The 27,208-nt window shown below is 39.2% G+C and overlaps 1 protein-coding gene across 1 annotated transcript in view; it reads left to right on the top strand.

The window, feature by feature from the left end:
• Positions 1 to 27,208, top strand: part of LOC122791519 (extracellular calcium-sensing receptor-like) — a 120,804-nt gene that overhangs the window by 29,356 nt on the left and 64,240 nt on the right. The window contains 2 exon segments of the mRNA XM_044059260.1: positions 11,644 to 12,036; positions 21,788 to 21,803. Of these exon segments, the coding sequence (XP_043915195.1) occupies positions 11,644 to 12,036; positions 21,788 to 21,803 (409 nt within the window).

Raw genomic sequence — 27,208 nt, forward strand, 5'->3', positions numbered from 1 at the left:
CTCACTGGTAAGATCAGACCATAAACTAATCTCACTGGATATTCACATCCCGACCCCACCCCCTGCCCAGAAAACCACAGTGAAAAACTTCTAAAGCAAATTTCACACTCCTCAAAACCGAGGTGGAATCCATCAAAGCCCCCGGGCCTGTGGAAAATACGGCCCAGACTGCAGAATTCTTTATAAACGCATTCTATGAACACCTTCAAGAATGCATGGATCATGCGATCCCAAATAAAACCAAGACCCAATCCTCCAAAGGCAGACGTCCTGTCTGGTGGACCCCAGCCATAAACAAACTATACAATAGAAGGAGGAAGCTACTAAATGATAGAGCAAAATCCCAAAAAGGGAAGGCATCACTGATCAATATTAGCAAAAAACTACGGGCACTCATAAAATTGTCTAAGGCCAGCTTCGAGAGAAAAATTGCACAGGACACTAAGGATAATCACAAGGCTTTCTTTAGTTATGTTAGGAACCTGGGTGGTAATTCCCAGATATGCTCAGAATTAGTCCAAAATGACAAAAATACACTGAACCCACAGACATTGCCAACATCCTAGCTGACAGGTTCAGCGCAAACTCCCCACCAAAAGGGCAAATATCTATCCCAGCAGAGTGCTGCCCCCCTGACATCTCAGATGCTCAGGTAAGAGCCGCCCTCTCTAAAGCAAAAAACACAGCATCAATGGGACCAGACGGTGTCCCGGGCTGCGTCCTACATGAACTCCAAGAAGTGCTAAACCCAAACATAAAACTACTGTTCAATCTCAGCCTTACTACAGGATATGTGCCCAAAGAATGGCGTACAGCATCAGTGGTCCCTCTCCATAAAGCTGGTGCCTCAACGGATCCTGGAAACTATCTCCCCATAAGCCTGACTAGCTTGGTCTGCAAAGCTATGGAAAGGATCATCATGGACCTGATAAATAAAGATATTGGGGACCTACAGACACTGGATCCTACCCAGTTCGGCTTTGTTAAGGGCAGATTCTGCCTCTTAAACCTGGTTGATTTCTTTGAAACAGTCACCAAGGCCATTGACGAGGGGAAGGTGGTCCACACAGCCTACCTGGACCTCGCAAAAGCCTTCGATACAATACCCCACTTGGGCATTATAGATAAGCTCACCAGCTTAAATATAAACCCCTATGTCACTAGATGGATTGCAAACTGGCTCAAGGACAGAACCCACATGGTTAGACTTGCTGGAGCCATGTCAGACTCCAAACCAGTTACAAGTGGTGTCCCACAAGGCTCAGTCCTGGGACCTCTTGTTCGGTATATATTTCTTGGAGGTACAGGCCAACACGTAATGACTGTGGCTGACCAAGTTCGCAGATGACTGCAAACTGGGCACCATAATCGACTCTCCAGCCGACACAAGCATCCTCCAAAAGGGCCTCATAGAAACAGACAACTGGTGCCAGAGTCATGGCCTCAAGCTAAATGCCAAAAAGTGTATAGTCATCCCCTTTGGCAAAAACAAAGTGCCCACAAATTACCCCATAGGTGGTAATCCATTAAGTACAGAAGAAGTAATTAGGGACCTGGGGACCCAAGTTGATAGCAATCTCTCATTTGACAACCACGTGGCCAAAGTGGTTAGAAAAACATTTTATATAGCCCACCTAATCATGAAGGGATTCACATCTAGATCAGGGAGGTCATCGTGCCTCTTTACTCATCCCTCATCAGGCCCATAATTGAGTACAATGCCCCTTTGGGATGTACCTTACCAGACACCTGCAGCAACTGGAAAGACCCCAAAAGTACCTCACCAAGAGGATCAAAGGGCTCAAACAGATGCCATATGCTGCCCGGTTAAAGAAACTCCAGCTCTACTCAGTGGCATACCACCTGTTCAGAGGCGATCTGTGCCTGACGTATAAAGCCATGTCCAACCCGGAATTAATGGACATGCTGCACCTCAGAAAATCCAAATCCCATCGAGCTATGCGCTCGAGAGACTTGAACCTCAGCACAGAAATAAATAGGACATGCTGGAGGGACAGATTCATAACCCAGAGGCTCCCTTCACTCTGGAATAAAATCCCAGTCCAGGTTGGGCAGAGTCCCTCATTGACTCTCTTCAAGAGGAATCTTGATGAGTGGATAGGAGATCGTAGGTTTACCCTGGGTATCACTTCTGTGTCACTGTTAGACAGAGGCACAGTATACTAACCTCGAAAAAGGGCATAGCAAAATAAATTTAAAATGGGTGGCGAAAGCCAAACACATTCTGGCTAGGCTTATAAATGCCCTAGGGCAGATAGCCTAGTATGAACCTATGAACCTATAAAAGACCTTGGAACCCAGGTGAACAGTAGTCTCTCCTTTGATAGTCACATCGCCACAGTAGTCAGGAAGTCCTTCTATGTGGCACACCTCATCATAAAAGGGTTCACATCCAGGAAAAAAGAGGTCATTGTTCCCCTCTATTCGACACTCATTAGACCCATTATAGAGTACAATGCCCCTTTTGGAATGTACCTCACAAGATATCTGCAGCAGCTGGAAAGGCCACAGAAGTACCTCACAAAGAGGATTACTGGCCTCAAACAAATGCCCTACACTAACCGCCTCATAAAACTCCAGCTTTACTCCGTAGCATATCACTTACTCTGAAGTGATCTCTGCCTAACATATAAAGCTATGTCAAACCCAGAGCTGTTGGACATGCTACACCTAAAGAAATCCCAATCCCTCCAAGCTACATGCTCTAGGGACCTAAACTTTGTCACCACAATAAACAGTACATGCTGGAGGGATAGATTCCCATATTCTGGAACAGGCTACCCATCTATGTCAAGCAAAGTTCTTCATTAGCACTCTTCAAGAAAAATCTTGATGAGTGGATGGGAAATAGGAACTACACCCCAGGGATCACTTCTGTGTCTCTGCCCGACAGTGGCACAGGAAAATAACTTTCTTGGGTGGTGTAAGCCAGGGAACCTTGCTGGCTAGGCTTACATAGGCCCTTGTGCTGATAGCCTAGTACCTACCTATGAACCTATGAACCTATGTTATGCAAACCTCACTGTCAATCTTGCCTATCTTAAAGACTCCAGTTTGTACTTGGCTAAATGTGAATCCTAATCTTCTGAATAAATTACTACATCATCAAGATACACAACATCATGTCAAAACTTTATGCAAGAACCTTTGAAAGGTGGAAGGAGGGTCATTAAGTTCAAGGAGTAAGACAGTATAATGAAGAAAATTTCAGGGAAAATGTTGCCTTCCCTTTGGCTTTATGGGTAATAGGAATCTGTCTGTACCCTTAGTCAATTTTGAGATAAGGTTAGTAGGGAAAATTGCATAATATGACTTACCAGCTGAATTTGTATACAATTTCCAGGATTTTAGATAGGTGAGGTAATATAGCTATAGGACTGTAATTGGTAATGTCAGTAGAGTTTTCACCTTTGTGCAGATGTAGAATGTAACATTTTTTCAAGAATAGCGGGATGGAAGATTCTTGGACAGAGCAGTTTATTAGGATGGATACTCTGAATGCTATTGCTTCTGCAACAGTTTTAGTATAGACAGATGGTAGATAGTCTGTTGTTAGGTGGATTTTCAGTTTTGGAAAAGTCTTTTAATGGCTGAGGTAGGGACAGGTTTGAAAGAAAACATATGTAGATGATAAGTTGACTGAGTTTAATTGTGAGAAGCTGATTTGCCTGAGTTGCTAACTCATGTGGAGACTGAGTTAATGAAATGATGTGTAAATAGGTTGGCAGTGTGTTTTGGGTAGCTATTATTCTTTGTTGAGAGGTCAGGTTGAGTACAGTATCCAGGTTTTAATGTTAGGTTTAATCAGGATCAAAATGCTTTTGGGTTGCTATGGGCTGTTGTTTGAACATTTGAGTAGTAGTTTTTCTTGCCAGTTCTTATACAATATTTTGCATGGCTTTTGAGATGTCTGTAGGTTTGATAGTTATTTTGGGTTTTATTTATGGACCAGGCTTTTCAAGCTTTATCCCTTTGCTTCATTGTTTGTTTTGTATTTTTAGATAACTAGTGGCTGGGTTGGCTTTAACTATTTTGATTTTCAGTTGAGCAAGTTAATTTAATGATGTTATTAAACTCAGCTACTGTGTTATCTAAAGGAAGATGTTTGAGGTTAATCCAGTTTATTAGTTTTAGGACTGAAATAAAACTATCTTTGCTGAAGTGGGATAGATTGCAATCTGATTTTACATGTTGTTGCTGTCTTATGATGAATATAATAAGGTGGTCATGTAGTGAGACTGACAGAGTATCAGAGGAAGCAAATTTATCTGGTGAAGGTGTTAAAAATCCATTCAAGGATAAATAACAGAAAAATGGGTGGGGTTGGCTATCAGTTGAGATGGGACTTATAGGTTTATAGAATCAGCAGGACTGTTTGAGAACTTATGTTTAAATATCCAGTATTATTTTTTTTGTGAGAGATTTGATATCTTCCAGATGAAAAATATTTCTGATGTGTTAATGTTTTGCCCTGGGGGGGTTATAAATGGGTTTATATTATAACATCGAAGTCTTAAAACTTTGAATGTTATAATATCGAACCCTATGCACCGAACGCTTAAAATAGCAAAGCTGCAGAATATCGAATACTTTCCTAGGGAAAGTATTCGGTGGGCCATTTCTGCAGCTTCGCTATTTCCTCGACTGTGGAGTGAAGGTTACAGACCGAGTTAAGGTAAGTGTGCGAATGAAGATGAGTGTGCGATAGGGACCTTAGGGTTAGGGAGTGGGGAAGGTGAGTGTGCGATAGGGACTTTAGGGTTAGGGAGCAGGTAAGGTGAGTGTGCGATAGTTACGGACCTTAGGGTTAGGGTTGGGTTAAGGTACGTGGATAGTTAGTAGTGTATGTATGGTTTAGTGTAGGGTTTTGTGAAGTGTATGTGTGTATTATTTATTTTGGTGTGCTTGTGTTGTGTGTATGTTTGTCGGAACAGCAAATGTTTTCCCTGGGAAAAAATGTGCTATTCTGAGTGTTCGCTTTTATGGTCTTTCGATCAAATGGGTTTGATATTATAACATTCAAAGTTTTAAGACTTTGATGTTATAATATAGACCCGTTATAAATATGTATTACATTTATGGACTTGGAAGGATTTGTTTAGACAGAGTGAGGATTTCAGCATTACTGAAATGTAAAGGTTTACATGTAGATAGAGTTCGTTGGAGGTTATTTGTATAAATTATGGCAACCTCCCCCCTGCTCTTTTGAGTGTCCTGCCTGTTATTAGAATATTATAGCCTAGGGGTAGATTTTTTTTGTCTTCTATTTCTGGCTTTAGCCAAATGCCTGTAAGTAGAATTCTATCTGGGGAGTGCATAGCAAACCATGTATGGAATTCGGAAATTTTCTTGCAGATACTTTGTAAGTTAATGTGAAAGAAGTGTATAAAGGAGTTTTTTTGAGGAGGAGAAGTAGTTGCGGTGTTTGCATGAGGGGAAAAGTTGTTTTGTGAATGTTGGTGATCTGCAGACCCTGATTTGGGGACTATATTTCTGCTTAGTTTTAGGTGTAGTGGAGCATGATTATGGTGGGTGAGACATTTAATTTTGATTTCTTTTTTTTTTTGCGTGGTTCCAGATTAATATGCTCATGAAAGTATAGTTTGTATTTATAACCAAGGATGTAGGTAGTAGAGAAAAGACTAAGTGCAATTTGGAAAGCATTAATTGAGTAAAGTTGCTGAGTTGAATTGTTTCCACTCAGAAGCAGCATCTTACCTGCATTTGTAACATGCCTAGGGACTATCTACATGTCTCTCTGCATGCCCCCACAGAGCGGCCATTCACTTCCACATGGATTACCACCATGCCATAGTTATATTTGTCTCAGAAAAGGGTCCAGAGGATACTTGTAATGCCTGTGATCCTGGCACCCAAATGGCAGCTGAGAGAAACTCTAACCTTGTCTAGCATGGTGAGTTGGGAGTCTATATAATTGACAATTGAGTCACCAGTCACTAACATATCTTTATAAGAAGTTGGTTTAGCACTTTTATCAGAAGCTGGTATATCACTATTTGTTGTTACAGTTATATGTGAAGCAGATGAGCTGAGGGCTATCCTCTGATGCCTGATCTTATAAGTTCTAGGAGGCTTTGGAAAATAATTTTTTACAGCTTCAAGGTATGACATTTTATTTTACTCTGCTTGAGAATGTGGTAGTGGTTGAGGTGAGGGTGTCACTATGTGATGGTGTCTGCATATTGTTGCTCACAAGAGGGATGCTTCTATGCTAGCTTGGTATTTACACAATTCACAGAGTTTGCTGTATTTAGTTGGAGTTCATAATCAGTGATCATAATACAGTTAGTACACTGCTTTAGGATACCAAGGCAGGCAGCCAAAGGATTCAAGACTTATTTTCTTTTTGCAAGTTTGTTACAGCAGTATGACTTTCTTGTACCAACTTAACAAAAGAGGTGAGGCTTGAGAAGCATTGTTTTAATTTACAGTTTGTTTCCTCCATAGATTTACTTTGGATTTTATTTCCACCTTCCAGAATGTTGCTTATGGTTAACTTAAAAATAGCATTATACTGTTCATTCATCATACAGCACAACTGTTAAGTTTCTTCTTGTAGCATATTAATAAGGCTTTTATTCTTAATGAATTTATTTCAGCACCTTGATTTATTTATTATGTGCATTAAAATTATTGTTTTTTTCATCTGTTTTACTTTACACGTAGCTTTTTCAAATTCCAAACTGGACAGTTCCATATGTTTACGTTCATTTGCAAGTTCAGATTTCCTCTGATGTATAGGCTAAGCCACTTCATTCTTCTGTAACTTTTTTGACTTCATGCTCAGTCTTTTAGAGCTTACACTTTTAGAAAATTGATCTCTGTTTACATATTGAGTTACTTTACTTTGGGATCAAACAGGTCAATGTTGACCTTTAGTAGCTCCTGACACAGTTCTTCCTTCTTGTTCTTAGCTATAGCTTGTGTCTGAAAATGATTTCTCTTTTATTTCTGTGCCAGTACGATCAATTTGTCCTTTCTCCCTTTGTATTCTGATGTCATCTAAACATCCAAGTTGTCCAGGTTATATGGAATGCTCCACATTTAATGACGAGCGAAGCCACTGTTCCACTGTTCTGCATTGAACAGCTGTGGCTCCTCTACATGGATTCTGATTGATTTGTGTAAAGCAATTACTGCCAATCGGCATCACAGTATACAAACCAATGCATAGTGCTGCTGCTCTTCTACATTACACAGTATTGGCTGTGCTCCTCAGTTTTTGATTGGCTCATAGACCGCATTTACAGACAATTATGAACGTGGTCTATGAGCCAATCAAGTAAAGCTTCTCAGGAGGATGGGAGCCAATGTGAGCTCCCCAATATAGGCCACTCACATTCTGGGAAGCCTTTTTGGACCAAAATAATGGCTTGAAAAAGGCTTTCAGGAATCAGAGATTTTACTTTTTGCCACAACAACTTGGAAGGAAGAAGACTGGGAAGAAGGAAGGAGTGGTTACGGTTTGAAGACGCTTGGACTTGGAAGCCAGCCTGCCAGGAGAGGAGTCAGTGAGCTGAAGGGACTTCAGGAACCTTACTTCTTTGGTGGATCAAAATCGGTCAGAAGGCTGAGGTTCTATTTTGCTGCCTGCTGGACAACCGGGATCATCATAATTTGTGCCATGGATTATTTGTGCTATTGCTGTGGAGTCTTTGGATTGTATTGAGCTGCTGGTTCTGTTTACATTGGCATAGGTAAGTTTTGTAGCTGCAGTGGTTATCTCTGCAAGTATTCCTCTATCCTTGAGAACTGGTATGCTAGCACAAATCATGTTATTGTAGCAATTGTCTAAGTTTATAAAAGCAATATGTAATGTCTCTATTTTTGTGCTGTTTGTTCCTAGTATGTGTCTGAAGTCTGAAAGTAATTGAGCAATTGTATGACAACACAGATCCTGTTATTCTAACAACTTTCTAAGTTTATAACAGCAATATTTAAAGTGTCTCTATTTTTGCACTGCTAGCCCCCTAGTAAGTCTCTGAAAGTAATTGACATTTCTTTGAGAAACTGTATAACAAGACAGGTCCTGTTATTCTAGCAACTTTCTAAGTTTATAAGAATAATATTTAAATTGTCTTTATGTTTGCGCTGCTTGTCATCCTAGTACATCTCTGAAAGTAATTACCATTTTTTGGAGAAACTGTATGTTATTCTAGCAACTTTCTAGGTTTATAAGAACAATATTTAAAGTGTCTCTGTTTTTGTGCTGCTTGTCCCCCTAGTACGTCTCTGAAAGTATCTGCCATTGTTTTGGAGAAACTGTATGCCAAGACAGACCCTGTTGTTCTAGCAACTTTCTAAGTTTATAAGAGCAATATTTCTAAGTTTCTAAGAAGAATATTTAAAGCGTCTCTATGTTTGTGCTGCTTGTCCCCCTAGTACATCTCTGAAAGTAATTTCCATTTCTTTGAGAAACTGTATAACAAGACAGGTCCCGTTATTCTAGCAACTTTCTAAGTTTATAAGAACAATATTTAAAGTGTCTCTTGTTTTGTGCTGCTTGTTCCCCTATTACGCTGGGCTTTGTCCAGATTTCTTGCACTAAGAGGTTGAGAGGTATGCAGTCAAGTACAGCTGTTTTGTGATTCTAGGCAGCTGCCATCTTTTCTTAAATGCCAGTAGATTTCCTAGATAGTTTAACACTCATAATTCTGTTATGTTGTTTGGTAAAAGTTTGAAAATAATTTCTTTCTGTCAGAGAAGTTTTTTTTTTTCTTTTGAACCCATTTTTGTAATATCATGCATGCCTGTTACAGGACGGATGCCAAAAGTAAGTTATTTATAGTTAGATGTTTTAAAGTATCCAGGTTTGTTTTCTGGTAGAACTTTAGAGTGTAACTTTACTGTGTTTTCATAATGGAAAGATGCTGAACTGCTCAAGAAAAACGTAAGCAACCGTATTGCATTGCTGGCTGACATGTTGGAAAATGGCACGTTTTCTAATTTTAAATGCTGCAATGATTTCAGTTAACTTAATCATGATGTGTTGACAGTTATTTGTCCATTATAAAGTTTTTTTCTTTCTCTGAAAGAGGTGGTATAACAAGGTAGGAAGTGAGAATTTGAGCTAGGCTATTCAGTGGTATATTGACAGGCTAGGATAGCATTAATGCCCATGCTTGAAATAGTTGTATGCATTTAAGTGGCTATCCCTGATTATTTTGGCATTTGTTGAGTTGGGCACTAAACAGTAATTAAAATTATAACCTTGTTTCAAAGCATTTATTAGTACACCTTCTCTATTCTTCTTTCAGTTTTCAGTAATTTGTCTCTGCTTGCACCTAATTATTTTTAGGTATGTCCAAGATTCGTTGAGCTGTGCTGGTGTCTAAAATGTCATGCATGTCACAACTACAAAGTTGTAAATTTCGGGAAATGTTTTAATTCGCATTGTGTCAGGTCTAGGTTTTGTCCCTCATTCTGCTCTGGTTATCTTTACTCAGTGGCATTTTTCCAGTAGTATTTCCACAACTGGAAACTAAGCACATTCATGCCAGTATCATTACATCCTTTGTATACTTTGGACCTGATTTTTTGCCATTAGTGTGCTATTTGGATTTTAAGGTAGAGTATTAGGATTTACAAATGTTGGGATATGTATGTATGCTTCTGCTTAGTGTGTTTTATTTTTCATGGTTAAAGATGTCAGATCTTGCATTCTTTGGTCTTAACTGTTCCAAGGCATGATGTCTTAAATGGCACATTCTTGTAAAAGTACAAAGGACCCTGGTTTTAAGTACCCTTTTTAGGCACCTTTGCCAGGTCCAGACCTGGCTGTAGGACAGGGTTAGAACACATCTAAAGTGGTGAATGTAAAATGCAAGTAGTATTTTCATGATGTGTGTTGCAAGTGCATTTGTTAAGCTGGATGTGTTTATCCTTGGCATGGATTTTGAGATATAATCAGTAGTGAATGTCATGAAAGTCACTTTTCCCCTTCTGCAACACTGGTTAGGTGGGCAAGTGAGCATCAGAGGACTGAAAGTGTCATTGTCGAAGCAAGGAAGTGAATAATCTGATCATGCAGGGCTTTATAGTAAACAAAAGGAGCAGAGATGAGCAAGAGAAGAAGGTGCAAAGTCAGGAAACTTCCAGTGATATGGATAGGTTATGGCCTTATTGTCTCATATCTTTGCACCTGCTAGGTACAGACTGCCCAGATTACACCGAGGACAGGGATATAGATACAGATTGCACCCCAAAGAAGAGAAGATTACACAATTTTTCAGCCAGGTTGGGCAAGTGCCTTTGACTGGCTTGCTATGACTAGGCACAGAGTGAAATATGCCTTCTGCAAGACTTGTAACATGGATTTCACAATCCATAACAGTGGCCGACATGATCTGCAATGACATGCCAACAGTGAGAAACACAGATAGAATTGCAACCATGCAGCTGGAAGATCTATGGCGGATTTCTTTGGACCTCACAGTTTAGCAAGGACAAAGGTGGTTGAGGCAGAGGCTGGTTTTGTGTCTCTCCTTGCTAAACACAACTTATCATTTGCAGCAGAACACATCCTGAAATTTATGAAGAAGTGTGGAGAGGATCAAGATGTTCTCTGGAAAATGACGTGGAGAAACAAAGGCAGCATGCATTGCACAAGATGTTCTGGGGCCTCATTACCAGAATGATGCTGCAGCAGCTTGCCAGAAATCACCATTCAGTGTGTATATGGACCAAAGCACAGACATGAGAGATGACTATCTGTTAGTGATCCTTGTTGGTTACCTTGATGAAAAGGCAAGCAAAAATGTGATAAGGTTCTTTCATATGCCAGAATGTGTGTCAGGAACTGGACAAGCAATGTGTGATGCTTTATTGTCCACTCTGACAAAATTTAACATTCTAGTTTCCAACACTGTGGGCTTTTCTTCAGACAATGCTGCCTCAGTGATTGGAAAACACAATTCTGTGCTGTCTCATTTAAAGGAGGTGAAGCCCACAATTATAAACATTGGGTGTCTCTACCACTTGGCAGATCTCTGCAATAAGGCTGTTGTAAAAGCACTACATTCACCAGTTGAAGAACTTATATCAGATGTGTACTACCATTTCAGTTCCAGTGCACAAAGACAACAAAAAATGCAATAATTTGCTTTGTTCACAGATATTGACCCCATCAAGATCATTAGACATGCACCTACTAGATGGCTCAGTTTTGGTAAGGTAATTAACAGAACCCTGGACATGTAGCCAGCTCTAAATTCATATTTTCTGTCTGCGGAGCCAAGATCTGCTAAGATTAACTTAATTTCTAAAAACCTGCAGAGTCATGAAATGCATTTTATTTTTATGTTTCTTAAGTATGCACTGGAACCCTTATTTGAGTTCAACATACAGCTTCAGAACAGAGAAAGTCAGCTACTGACACTGTATGCCACTGTGCATAAACTCCTGCAGCAGTATGCTAGCAGACTCCTCAGACCTGCAGCTACTGACCGACTAATCAAACACAGTGATGTGTCAGTGCTGACTGAGAGTAGCTGATTTCTACCAAACAGTGAACTGCGTATTGTCTATGAAGTCAAGCAGTACATGAACAGCCATGAGGAGGATATTACCAACACAGTCATTGAATTCAACTTTTATAAAAAGGTTACAGCTTTTTATGCTGCAGTGCTTCAGAAAATGCTGAAAAAGGTTCTAGTGCAGGATCACTTACTGAAAGATGCTGCATTAGTTATTAATCTGGCCCCAAAATTGGACATTTCTTCGGGACTTGTCAGGGATGTTGGTTTCCATCTGGATGTGTGTGAAATTGATGCTGAGGTTGAACAATTAATTGAAGAGTTTACCCAATATCAGATTGAGGACACGGGGAATCTGACAGGCACAGTAGATGGGCCCTACTCATGTGTGCCAAAGTACTGGGCACACCTTCTGAAGGTCCTTTGTACTCAAGGAAAACTGCCACTCTTTAAGCAGCTGATGATGAGTTTACTTTGCTTGCCAGACTCAAATGCACAAGTTGAAAGAGCATTTAGCTTGGTACAGAAAGTAAAGACTGAACTGCATCGGTCTCTGAGTGTAAAAACATTGAACTCTTTGCTGGCAGTTAAAATGAATGAAGAACTGGACTGCTGTGATCTTAAGCTGCCAAAACATGTTTTAGAGGCTGCCAAGAAAGTCACAGCAGCATACAATAGGTCTACATCTGACATGACAGGATGCTGTTTAACTTGTTCTAACTAAAATAATTTGTGTGACTTGTAATATGTCTGTTTAGAAAATGTAGTGAATGTGATTGTTATTTTTGTAAAGTGCTGTTTCATTTACTTATGGTGTAGTTATGGTATTGCAGATTATCAAATAAAGGTGTTGGATCTGAGAAGTATGTCTTACTGAATTTTACAAATGTTCTACCATGCTCCATGGCAATGGCACGTTTCGCGCAGTGCGAAAATAGGGTGTTCCACATTTTGACCATTTGTCACACATTGTTAGGGTCTGTGTTCCACATTGGCCTCTTAAGAGGTTGAGAGCTATGGATGTCGACTTTGCACTGTCAAGTTTGGTCTTATGTCTTAGTGTTCCAACTTATACTGAAAATTCAGAGAATTGTTTGGACAGAGCAACAATTTCTTTTTTTTTTTTAGGTTCATAGGTACATAGATTCACTTCACAATGCCGAATTTCTGAAACATCGAATTTCATATGGCCGAGACCATATAATTGAAGTTTCAGAACCTCAACATTGTAAAATAAATCTACAAAAAAAAAACAAAAAAACTTTCTCACCATTATTGAAGGGCAAGCCCCCCTGCAGTCCCCACACCCCCACTACTTAAATATACCAACTCCAAGATCACACTACAGTGAGAAAAAGGGAAATCACCCATTCTGCACTGTATGCAGATCTCCGTTCACAATGTTGAGATTATGAAACTTTGATCATATGGTCTCGACCATATGAAATTCGACGTTTTGGAAATTCAGCATTGTGAAGTGAACCCAGGTACACACTAGGCTAATAACCACCAGGGCCTTTATAAACCTATATATGCAACCCAACACAATTGTGTCCCTGTATATTATGGGCATTTATTAGGGAAGGGGTATGTTACTTAAGAAGTTTCTAGAGGTTATGTGGGGGGCTGTTAGTTTGAGCATTACTGTCTACCTCACTCTATCAAAGAAGAGACATGGGGCCAGACCTGGGGTGAATTTCTGATTTTTCCAGGTCAAGGTTCTGGTTATATAGGGTTAGGGATGTACTCTGCTCCATATAGATGGGGAGCCTGTTACACAGCATGTGAATCCTCTGAGACATATATCTGTCTCTCCAACATGTCTTATTTATTTTTTTCACAAGAAAAAATTAAATCCTTGGATCTAGTGGTACTGATGTTGTTCATTTTGTGGATCTGCAAAAAATCCATCAGAAATGGATCTGATGATGCCTTGGATGATAGGCACAGATCGCCTCTTGGTAATCTATAGGAGACAGAGTACAGAGATAGGGCTTTATGGTGATCCATATAAGACAATATGTTTTTTACCCTGGATTCTCCTGACAAGAAATCTTTGTAGGCATTTCAACTGTTGCATCTGTCTGGTCAGGTACATGCCAAAGGCAGCATTATAATCAATGAAGGGCCTGATAAAAGCCAAATAAAGTAGCACTATGACTTCTTTGGACGTGGATACCATGCTCTAACTTATACATTGGGTGACACTGATTGATTTTCTTACTACCTTGGCCATATGTTGTTCAAAGGCCAGATTACTGTCTACAGTTTGGTGAGTTTGCCAACTGTATATAAGTGGGATATTGTATTGACCACCTTAGCCAGGTCCAGGTAGGCATTACACACTATTTTCTCCTCATCCATTGCCTTGATTACCTTCTCAAAAATGTTCAATAGGTTTAGTAGGCATGACCTTCCCTTGACAAAGCCAAACTGGGTTGGGTCCCATTCATGATAATTTTCATTATAATTTGTTTCATGGTTTTGTATATTAGACTAGTCACACTAGTAGGTCTGTAGTTTCCAGGATAAGCTGGTGGTCCACCTTTGTGAAGTGGGATAACCACTGGAGTCCTCCATTCTCTTGGTACAAAGCCTGTTTTGAGGGTATATATGAAAAGAAACTTTGTTGTTGTCTTGATAAGTCATGTTTCAAGCTATTTAGGAGGCATTCAAGGATATTGTTGGAGACTATTGAGGCTGTGTTTTTGGCCTTAGTGAGAACAGTTGGGACATACACCCCATTAACAGTTGAGGGGGTTATGCTGGTAGGTGGTTCATGGGAGGGCTGGAGGGGGAGTAGAGGTTGAAGTTTGAACTTAACTTGGCCTGTAAATTTACTATGTCACTCTGCTCAGTGAAGGTGACACCACTGACCACCAGTACAGCACAATGATGTGTGCTGCCTTTGTGGTTTCAAACATACTTGTAGAAGGACTTGTGGTTGTCTTCAGCCTGTAAGGCTATTTTGACCTTGTAATTAGTCTTGTTGGACTTAATTAGCCCTACTAACTTCCTGTTTAGTGTAACTGGAAAGTACCTATCATTATGAGAGTTGCTCTTCTTGATTTTTTCCATGAATTTTTTCCTTTTGTTATATCATAGGATCATAGGAGGTTACTAGGTTATTGGCCCTGAGGCCCTTATAAGCCTAGCCAGGAGTTTAGCCCATGTTTAGACAAGTCAGCACCCAGAGCCCATGTCCAGAAGGGATACAGGTGGAATCCCAGGAGTGTATTTACTGTTGCCCATCCAGTTATCCAGGCTGAGCTTAAAAAGGGATGATGAGGTACTCTGCTTGACCTGGAGAAGGAGTCTATTCCACAGATGGGGGAGTCTCTGGGACAAAAATCTGTCTCGCCAACAAGTCCTATTGATTTCACAGACCAGGTTGAGGTCACGCATGCAGGTTGCTTGAGTGGAACTTGACTTGTGTATATGCACCAGTCCCATCAAGGTGGGGTCTGAGATTGCTTTGTATGCCAGACAGAGGTCACCTCTGAGGAGTCTGTATGAAACTGAGTAGAGGGACAGGGCTTTTAGCCTATCTGTGTACGGTAGGTGTCTGAGGCCCTGGATTCTCCTGGTGAGGAACCTCTGTGGTCTCTCCAGCTGTTGCATGTGCTTTGCGAGATACATACCAAAGGGGGCATTGTACTCAATAATTGGCCTTATAAGGGAAGAATACAGGGATTTTATGACCTCTTTGTCCCTGGATGAGATTCCCTTATTTATGAGGTGAGCCATGTAGAAAGCTTTCTGTACAATGGAAGCAACATGGTGGTCAAAAGTCGGGTTGCTATTAACCTGGGTACCCAAATCCCTCACTACTGATTCTGTACTTAGGATGTTTTTATTAGTGTGATAATATGTGGGGATGTCACTCTCCCCAAAGGGGATGATGATGCATTTTTTGACATTCAGCTTGAGGCCATGTTTCTGGCACCAGTCATTTGTTTGGATGAGACTCTCTTGGAGGGCACCCACATCACTTGGGAAATTGATGACTGCGCCCAACCTGCAGTCATCTGCAAACTTGGTCAGCCATAGCCCACTGGTTTTAGCCTGCACCTCAGAGAAGGATATCCCAAATGACAGAGACCCCAAGACCGATCCCTGGGGTACACCACTCATATGGGTCTAGTGCTTGAGGTGGCTTCCCCTATTCTGATTAGGTTGGTTCTATCAGTGAGCTAGTTTGCTACCCATCTGGTAAAATATAGATTGATGCCTAGTTGAGAGAGTTTATCTACAATCACTGAGTGGGGAATAGTGTCAATGGCTTTGGCCAGGTCAAGGCAGGTGGTGTACACTGTCTTCCCCTCGTTCATGGCTTTGGTGTCTGTCTCAAAGAAGTCAACCAGATTAAACAGACATGACCTCCCCTTGACAAAGCCAAACTGTGTGGGGTCGAGTGTTTGGAGGTTGTCAATGTCCCTGTTAATGAGGTCCCTGATAATCCATTCTATGGCCTTGCAGATCAGGCTAGTTAGGCTGATGGGTCTATAATTTCTTGGATCGGTGGATGCTCCACCTTTGTGTAAAGGGATGACAGTGGCTGCCCTCCACTCATCTGGGACAAAGTCGGTACTCAGGCTTTGGTTGAACAGGGTGCCTAATGGTGCTGCAAGTTCATGCCTAAGTTAATGTAGAATGCAGTCTGGGATGTTATCGGGTCCCATGGAGGCTGCATTTTTTGCTTTGAGAGGGCAGTGATGATCTGTTCCCTAGAGATAAGGGGTGGGGGGCAGGTACTGGTGATGTCATGATTTACTAATGGGGGGCATACGGGAGAAGTTTTCACTGAATCTGTCAGCCAATAGATTGGCTATATCTACAGCATTTGTGTATATGGTGTCCTTGATCACCAGTTCTGACTAGATCTGGGTGCTTTCTTTGAGATTGGGGACATATGCGAAGAAGACCTTATGATTGCCTCTAGTAGATGTAGCCAATTTGAACTCAAAGTTGGCTTTAGAGGATTTCACTAAGTGCTCTTATTTGCTTGTTCAGGCTAAGGAGAGATTGCTTCCAATTGGGAATCTGCTCCTTTTTGGTCCTGGACAGCAATTTTTTTCCTTTTGTTATATAGTTTATTTATTGCAGATGTCCACCCAAAAGATTTACTCTTCCTTGCAGAGGATGATTTTGTCCTGTTGGGTATTCCTGATTCCATGCATCTATATAAATGCTCGTATAGTACTTTGGTGTAGATTAGGACATGGGTTCCAGTTCCTATAGTAGGGGAGGGGGCTGTGAAACTGTTTATGCCATCCTTCAGGAGTGTAATCAGCTTTGGAGAAGTTTTTTTTTGTTTGAACCTAGCTATAGGGGGGTCAGGGAAGATAGTGGCTTCGAAAGTGACCACTTTATGGTTGGATCTTACCAGTGAGGATGATGCCATAGGGGTGCTGCAGTGGTTCTCATGTTGGTTAATACCAAGTCCAAGATATTATCACCTCTTGTGGGGGTATCAACTAGCTGTTCTAAGGCATTTGCACTGATAAAATCAAGGAATCTGAGCATTTGTGTGCCGGCATGAGTAGTTTTTCCAATCTATGGTAATTAAAGTCACCCAGGATGAGGGGAAATATTGGAATCTTGATAGATCTGAAGAAGTCCAGATAGGTGGAGTGGACATCTTGAGTCAAATTTGGGGGTCTGTAGCTAGCTATAATTTGAATAGGGGTCTTGTCAATGGTTAACTGCACCTGGTGTGTCTCCTGTGTGTCATACCATTTGACCAGCCTGGAGATGTGTGTGTCTTTAATATATTTTGAAACTTCACCTCCTTTGGCTTTGCTGTCCACATTTTGGGGTCTGAATGTATGATAGGATGAGTAACCAGGTAAGGCTGGGGTGCTCTTCACAACTTTGAACCAGGTTCTGTGACTGCACAAATGTCAGCATCTTCCAGGGTTAAGAATGCTTGCAATAAGTGCAGTTTCATGTTTCGACTCCTAGTGTTTATCAGCAGGACCTTTGATTTGTGTCTTGTTGAGATTTTTATGTTGGCAGTATTGACTTCATGACTTTTCCTAAAAAAGGCACTATTGGGGAGGCAAGGGCCTTTGCCAGAAGCCTGAATCTCAGGTGAGACAGATGCAGTCCATCTCTAGCAAAGCATGGTGGTCTGTCGATCATATCTTCCCAGGGTGTCAGGCACTGGATCCCCCTGGAATGACACCAAAAACTAAGCCAATTGTTAAAGTCAATCATTTTCTGTTTGTATTGAGTCATCATTCTGGGTAATGGTAGAATGCTGCTTAAGGCTAGGGAAATACCTGTCTAGGACACATATTCAGCGAGCTCAATCATATCTCTATTCATATAGTTCAGAAAGGTACATCTCAAGTCGTTCACATCAACATGGACTATGACAGAGTCATAACAGTACCTGTTGTTGAGAGACTTGAGTGTGTGTGTGATATGGCAGATTCTGGCAAACAACTAACCGTGACTTTCTCCTTATCCAGCCTGGTGAGAGGCACATCTGCATGTCTTACAATAGTCTCCTATGACTAATATGTTGTGTTTTTGGTTAGGCCTTAGTGATTGTGAGACACTGGTGTGTGGACTATATATGGTATGTGGTGTGGAGGGTTGTGGAGTCCTCATGTGTTTTTGCCTCTGAGGTCTCCTTTGTTTGGGTTTGTTTTTGTTGAGAACCTCCACATATGTGAGTGTGTGTTGTGTAGTTCTGGGTGGTATTTGAGGTGTACTGATTGTGTTGAGAATCTTCTCAGTGCCAGATATATTGGCTTGTGAGGGAGACAGCATAGACTGTAGCTTCTTTATGTAATTACATCTTTCACAAATTGTGTTCCTAGGTGGTAGTAGTAGATGGTTGTCCATGTACATGAGGCGGTTGCTACATGGTCTCAGGATGCCCATATCAACCAGGATGGCATGAGAAACTGTAGGACATTTTCCATCCATATTTGTCAGAATCTGAGGGAGAGAGGCCAGGGAGAGTTAAGGGGTAGGCCTAAAGCCCAAGTGCTTAAACCAAAACTAAGAGGTTTAGAATAACACTTAAAATGTAAACAGGCTAAAAACAAATAGTAATAAATGCAGCACAGAAGATGCAATTGAACACTTTAGAGAACAAGTAGCAGGAAAAACAAGATGGAGTGATAGAGAAGGAGGAGAAAACACAAATACCGTAAAAGCAGCTGAAAAGTTTTTTTTTTATATATGCAAACAGATTATGACTATGAACTGTTCATAGATGATTACTAGGCTAATGACAATAGAGGACCTTTTTAAGAATAATCATGCTTCCCAAGGTAAGAATTAAACCCTGTACCTTATGTCTGTGAGGTAAATATTTTATCCATTATGCCAAACCCCATATTAAGTTTTGTTAGCTAGTCCAATTTTGTGATATCCTTCATCATTTTTAGTTTGATTTAATATTTTCCCAGTATTGGTATTAATTCTCTCTCTGTGTTTACAGAAATCACCCCCTAAAAAACTAATCCAGAGAAATATAAAAGGTGCCACTGCGAATTAACTTCACCAACACAACAAAATATAACAGTCCAAGTACAAAAATGTGGTGAAGAAGCCAGGCAAAAGTATAAAAAACACAGCCTTTAATTGGTAAGCACTTTCACATCAGACAGGATGCTTCATCAGACCATAAAACCTACAAAACATCATTTCCTTTATACAGTCTTGAATTGAATAATTATACAATTAGTACATCAATTAAATAAAATAAATCTTAACAATTCACCCATCTATACATACATTAAAATATATATCATAAATACTAAATAATAAACAATAAATACATACACACAATCTTAAAAAAACCCATAACCCTTAAAAAATATATATTTAGAGCTGTAGCTAGTTGCATTACTAGAGATTTAATTTACCTGGCAGTGTGTAATGTCTGCAATTCATTTTACGTAGGAATGACAATTAGGTCTTTAAGAGAACAGATTAGGGAGCATCTACTAGCAATAAAAAATAAAGATACAGAAAGAAGTGCTTTAGCTAGACATATAACACAATATGATGAAACTCATACATTTAGTTTTAGAGCAATTGAATGTGTTGATTTAGGTTCAAGGTGAGGGGACATTAAGAATTATACAGAGCAAAGTGAGTTAAGATGGATAATAGAGCTACAAGCTGATCGCCCACCTGGGCTGAATGATAGAGCTACTATTAAATATTACTTAAAAGCTCGCCCATTAAAATGAAATTTTTAAGAAAATGTTAAGATTGTGTGTATTTATTGTTTATTATTTAGTATTTATGACATATATTTAATGTAGGTATAGATGGGTGAATTAAGATTCATTTTATTTAATTGATGTACTAATTGTATAATTATTCAATTCAAGACTGTATAAAGGAAGTGATGTTTTGTAGGTTTCATGGTCTGATGAAGCATCCTGTCTGATGTGAAAGTGCTTACCAATTAAAGTGTGTGTTTTTTATAGTTCTGCCTGGCTTCTTCATCACATTTTTGTACTTGGACAGAAATCACCCCCTGCCTATTCTAGCATTTCTCTACTCCTGGTTATTGTCCTGACTTCATTTTGCAGAGTTGTACTGAAAGAGTGTTGCATATACTTTCCCTTGTGCTTGATTCTTCATTTATTACATTCAATATTTCTTGAATTATCTCCATTATGTTTTCCACAGGTTCTAGTTTTTTAACACTTTCAAAAGTTAAATAATTTATTACAGTTCTCTTAGGTTCATTTGAGCCCTTGCTCTTGCATAAAGCTTTCACTTTTCATAACAACACTGGAGTAGAAAACAATCTTTCAAACCTGCCTACCAGGGACAGCTTATTGCTAATTCTTCTTATTCTCATGTACCAGACCTCTGCTTGACACCAGACTTGATTGACCAACACCAGTTTCTTTTGTGAACTCATGTTCTCAGTGAAGCTTAATATCTGTTCACCTGCCATGATAGCAGCACATTCATTGGTTAACTAAGTTTCTCTGTTTCTCTTTTTAATGCAGGTAACTTTCATACAAATTTCTGTTTTGCAGTGCACACCAGTGAACACACTTTTCTCTGATAGAAAGTTTAATATTTTAGAGGTAGAGTTTTAATAATGCTGTCTTACCACTCATACCATTTTGTTGCAAATATTTAGTATAAAATAACAAAAAGATATTTTCCAGTCAGTAATTCAACTGCTATGAAAACTCCCTTTTGTTGTTGCTGCAAGTTTCTGTATGGGTACAGAGCAAATTTTCTTGTAGATACAATAATTCATCAGTGTTAATAGCTCTCCACTCAGAATTATTTTTTGTTTGTGTTTTGTGTGCTTTGCCACTGGTTTCCCACTACTGTCATATTAGAAGAAACAGTTTCAGACAACACCTAGTAAAGTTCAGTTTTATTTAAAGCTCAACCATTTATAAGTACTTTCCACAGGCTGCCATTTTTTTCTTTCTTTTACTTCTCAAGAAAGAATCTTGGTTTACAGACTGAATGCTAAGTCAGTAAGTGTATGCAGATGACGTGGTCCAGCTTATACAGCAAAGTAAATATGAAAGGGTTAGTGAAAGCAAACAAAATGGCACTAACCAATGAGAAACAACTAAAAAAAGGCTATATGTAAAGAGATACACACAAAGCCTTCATGTGAATTCAGTTTCTACCAAAACATTATTTTTCAAGAACAATACAGCTTTTTTTCAGAAAGCAATAACAGAGAAGGATTTTCACTTGCTTTAGGCACAGAACAACTCACAAATGCAATAACTGCCTAATTCGTGTGAGCAGTATTTTATGCTGTTGCAACTCACCATACTTTGAATTAACTTCAGCACTTTGTTAAAATTCTAGTCTGTGTATTGTAAAGCATTTGACTTTACACTCTGCAGTTTGTTGACCAAATTTTCTTTCACTGCAAAAGTTCTCATTGGTTTAGGTTTCCTCTTTCACAATTCATTTAACTATAAAACGTTTCCCAGCAGATTTTCCTTGTTACTCACAGGACAACAGCACAATGTAGAAATGTTACTGTGGTATATATGTGCATCACTGCTTTTAAATTGTTTCCAAAGCACTATATGATTGAGCGTCTAGTTTATGAACCATCAGTATCACACACACACACTGTGCACATTGTAGTTTAGAACACAGAGTACAGTCATTTCTCAGCAAACCAATGTAATGATTTCCTTAGTCCACCATTGTATCTGAATAGAGCCTTTGTGCTTTCACATATTTTTAAATATTTTACATTGGTTACTGCTTCACTTTATGATAATTTCTTCTCTTTGCAGAACTTCCTGACACTGGGTAATTTCCAACAAATTTTCCCCAGGTCATAAGTAATTTTAACCAGAACACTTCACAGTTTATTGCTTTTGACTTCCACCTTTATAGGTTCATAGGTTTATATGTGTGTGCTAGGCTAATGGCCCTGGAGACTTTACAAGCCTAGCCCATAGGATTACCCTGGCATCATGCCACTCGACCTTAGTTCCCAGTGCCTCTGTCGAGTAGAGCCACTGGAGAGATCCCTGGGGTGAATATTCTATTTCCCATCCACTCATCAAGATTTCCCTTGAAGAGGGCCAGTGAGGTGCTCTGCTTGACATGTATGGAAAGTCTATTCCAAAGCATGGGCAGTCTCTGGGTTACGAACCTGTCCCTCCAGCATGTTCTGTTGATCGCAGTAATGCTTATTTATGCAATTTGAGAATTCAGTATGTTTGTAAGACTCGATATCAGCGTCAATAAGTTTCTTTACTACTATTTCTGAACCCGTTCCTCGTAGTACAACATTTTTACCGATGCATTTCCTATCACAGCTTGGAGCATTCACTATCCACATCATTGAAACTGTTGAAAATCCACACAAATTTACCTTACCAGGATGACTTAATTTTTGTAACAATTGATATTAGGGATTTATTTTCTGTCATACCCCACAAGGAAAGTATTGAGTGGTTTTATTTGTACTTAATCCAACATACCAGCATGAGACATGATCAAATTCTTACTATCCATACCTTAATGGAGTTAGTACTAGACAGTAACATCATTACCTTTGAACAGCAGCGTTTTAAACAATGCCAAGGTGTTGCTATGGGGGCAGAGTGTGTCCCCATTTTTGCAAACACTGTCCTTGCTTATTGGGAGTTGGAATACATTGTACATAGTCCATATTCTTGTTTTTGGTCATAGTACGACCATTTTTTGAATGATATTATTATTCTATGGAAAGGAGACAAGGAGGAGCTAGATCACTTTTTTCCGTACATGAGGGATAGCACAGACATTTTGGAATTTACCATCACCACACGGGATGAAATTGTTAATTATTTGGATGTCACTCTTGTCTAAGATAAGGTTAAGAAGGGGCTTAGCTCCACTATATACTAAAAACCTACTTACTCAAATACCTTATTGCATTTTGATAGCTGGCACCCGGTGCACCAAAAGAGGTAACTTGTTAAAGGGCAGGGGGTATGAATAGCCAGGATGGTATCCGACTTTAATGAGTTCTTAACACAGATGGATATATTAGGGGACATGTTTACTAAGAGAGGATATCTGGATAAATTTGTTATGGATATAATGAAAGAAGTGACAAATAAAAGGATAAATTGGCATTTTATTCTGCTCCTAGGTACAGTGATTATGGCTCAGACAGAAACTAATGTTACAGAGAAAATTGGTTATAACAAAGCTGCAGTTTTAACATATGTTAAGCAGTTTCAAGTTATTAAGGATATTACTTACTGAAACTGGAGTATTTTTAAGACTGAACCAGAATATCATAACATTGTAGGGAATACCCCAAAAATTGTCTATAAAAAGGATATTTGTTTTAAAAGTATGCTGGAAAAGGTAAAACAGGTGAGACAAAATGGGGCAATGAAAAAATGTGGATATTGCCTACAATGTAGGTATGTGATAGAGACCAGTGAGGTAAATATTCCTAATTATGGGCGATACATTATTAACAGAAAATATAACTGTGGAAGTAAAACAGTTGTTTATTTAGCCCTGTGCACACAATGTCAAGGTTATTACATAGGAAAAACCATTAACACTTTCAGGAGCTGGGTATATCAGCATTGTTATGAAATTACAAAGAAGGAAAGTAAAAATGCTTTGGCAGCACATATCATTGAAAATAATAGACATGATTTTAGATTTGTTATAATTGATCAGGATATTTTAGGGGATAGAGGTGGTCCTTTGAATGACTATTTAGAACAAAAGGAGCTTAAATGGCAACTGTGGACTAATGCCAGTAACATTCCAGTTGTAAATAGAGCAGTTTCCATTAGCTCCATTTTAAGGTATAAAGCTGACTTTTATCTATAATGTTCACATGTAATATTTGGGTATGCATTTTTAACATATCTATGTATTTTTATTATGATATTGATGCATTTATATATGTTTATAAGCATATTATTGCACAGGTTTTAAAGTAGTTGCAAATACACATTTAAGGGGGTGGAATTAATTCAGGTTAATGGCTTTATGCTAATTATTAGGGATTTTCTATAAATTGAGTAGGCTGGGTTTGAAAATGTATTCTGATGAAGTTTCTATTTGGGAAACAAAAAGCGCTTTAATAAAATTACTTTGGAGTGGATTCTGGACTTGGTTCCTTTGTGTTTGTTATTTTATAAGTTTGTGTGGATTTCCAACAGTTACTCTCCACATCTTTGTTATGCAACCTTCCAACAATTTACTATGTACTTTTTTTAGAAAGCAAATTTTCAGCAATTTTATATCACTTTGTTAAAACATTCAACAATACCTGCTATTCTACCAGCCTGTTTTTCATGGAATTCTTTTATACTTGATTTAAGAATGGTGTTACTTCTCTCTTAGAGTCCAGTCTATTTCTGAATCCCTGTGATAAAGGGAAGGCTAATGACCTTTTTTACCACTCAGTTAGGAATTCATTCAGTAATGTTTCATTCAGAGGGTTGCTCCCCACCCTATTTCAATAAATACAGTGAAACTCAATTTTATTAAACTCACAGTACATCAGAAACATGACCTTGCCTTTTCCCTGTAATTACTTATAGCAGAAATCCAATTTGGGTAAAAGGGTGGCAGGTACTAGGAAGCAGCACTCAGTTTTCTGTCTCTATGGGAGGTTGTAATAACACACATACAATAACATTTCTAGCGCTGTCTTTTTCTGCAGATGGAGAAATCAACTCATAATGGGTCTGCATTTGCAAGAAGGAAATATAGGGTAGTTGGGTATGCTTTGACTAAGATTTGACTGCATCTTGCACAATTGTAGTATATTTCATCCACTAGAGACTCACTATGTGGTTTCAGCTTGATTAATATAAAGTAGTAATATTTTAGACTTAACATTATTCCAACCAGAACAACAAACATATACTCTTCAGGTCACTATTATTAAATAGAAACACATTACTTGGGGGTGATATTTTACTTCATTTATTAAAGTTTCTCAGAAATCAATCATCCATGTGGTTCCTTTATTTTGTGCTGAAGCTTAGAATGAGCTGTCTATGACCTCCAGCTTTGTCCATAGTTTATACTCTTGATTATCTTACACTGCATTGTTCTGGTCTGCTGTTTTTAGTGACTTTGATGAATGTCTTTATGCACTTTGGTGTTCTGGGTGTCATTATGATGATGTCAGGTGTTGCCAGCTATGCCAGGAAACATAGGGCAATGGATGTGTAACATATGTCAGCACAGCTAGCTGGAATTTTGTAAATAAATGCATATCATTTGTATATCAAACTGATTTGTACATATGCTTGTGCTGAAAATGTATTTGTAAAGTTGCTTGTATTAAAAATGTATCAGCAGAGTGTCCTGCTGGATAGAGGAAAAAGTATATGTGCATTATTGTAACTGTTGAAATGTATATATTGTAACAAAGGATACTGGAGGAGAAGGGGTTAATCTCAGTCCAGCTAACTTTGAAAATTGTTTGGAATTAAATTACATGGCTTAGGCCATAAAGATTGTATCTTACAGTTCTCAATGCAGCCAGAGACAAAAAGTCTGTACTAGGAAGATGTCTGTATTGTCTTTGTAGTGAACTAATTGCTACTCTGGAAGGGTAGAAGTTTGAAATTGTTTTATGACTTCAAGAAGCTGCAACACTTTGATATACAAACGATATGTATTTATTTACAAAATTCCAGCTAGCTCTGCTGGCATATGTTACACATCCACTGCCCTACTCATCCTGGCATAACTGGCAATACCTGACATCATCATAATGGCAATGACACCCAGAACACCAAAGTGCATAAAGACTATGATTCTTTTATTTATCAAAGTCACTAAAAACAGCAGACCACAACAATGCAGTGTAAGATAATCAAGAGTATGAACTACGGACAAACCTGGAGGTCATAGACAGCTCATTCTACGCTACAGCACAAGATAAAGGAACCACATGGATGACTAAATCCTGGCCGTTTATAGCAATGGGGGTAGCATGGGAACCAGACGTCAGATGACCAGATGTATGTGATGTCATTCTGTAATATAGGACAAAATAATGTTTAATACTAGATGAGACTGAAGTCACACTACAGTCTGTTTTTGGAAACTGACAAAGAAGGATCCCTCACCTACTTCACCTTGCCTTGCTCTAGTAAATGAACCAGGGAATAGTAATTCTTTAGATCAGTCAGGAAAATATAGTGAGATTAGTTAAGCACTGTTTTTCTGTATCTGTATGAATCCAGTCATCTGTGCTCTTTTAATATTCCCTGTGATTGGAACTTGGGTGTTTATTGTAAATAGATATTTAGTATTTTCATGTTCTTTTATTTATTATTAAATATATTTAAACTTTTCATTGTGGCTGGTCCTTTAGAGAATATTTTAACCTTTGAGAGTACTTATTCAGCAACATTGTGGCCACTCCTACACTGGTCTAAACACTAACATTTGTATTAATATTAATTTCACTCAGTATAATTGGTAGGGATGCCACCTTCCTTCATGGCTAAAACCGGAGTAAAGCCACACCCCTTGCTTCACCAGTAACCCCACCCACTCCACCCCCTCTCCCGCTCACATTCCGCCCATTTTGTGATGTCACGATAACATCACTTGGTGTCAATGCCCTCTTTTTTCATTTCTGCTGCCTGCTTTTGGCTGATTAACTATGCTTTTCTGTAAAAAAAGCATAGTAAATCAGCCGATTTACAAACTCCGATAGTCTGTTTCCTTTTTGAAACAGAATACCAGAGTTTGTACAGTGTTTTCCAGACTATCAGAGAATCAGTTTGATTTGCGGATAGTCCGGAAAAAAAACGGAGGGGTGGCAACCCTAATAATTGGGTACACTTGTAAGAGCATTAAAGTAGCTGGTTTTGGAGTGTCTGGTAGCAGTCACTATCTTATAGTTTGGGAATAAGGGGGCATTGCTAATAAGTGTGTGTGTGTGTGTGTGTGTGTGTGTGTGTGTGTGTGTGTGTGTGTGTGTGTGTGTGTGTGTGTGCGTGTGTGTGTGTGTGTGTGTGGAAATCAAATCTCAAAGAGTGTGTGTGTCAGCTGCTTGGAGCAGGAACACAAAGCACTGGTTTCACAGAGATGGTACTGGAGAACTTGGCTTGAACACTCAGCTGAGGACTCATCTCTATATCTGTGCCAGTGGGGAGAATTATTGTGTATCTGAAGGGAGTCAGAGAAAGAAATCCAGACCTCGGACTGAGTGTGCTCCC

This window comes from Protopterus annectens, chromosome 17.part0 (genome assembly GCF_019279795.1).
Source record: "Protopterus annectens isolate FY-2018-M chromosome 17.part0, PAN1.0, whole genome shotgun sequence".
Taxonomy (NCBI): Eukaryota; Metazoa; Chordata; order Ceratodontiformes; family Protopteridae; genus Protopterus; species Protopterus annectens.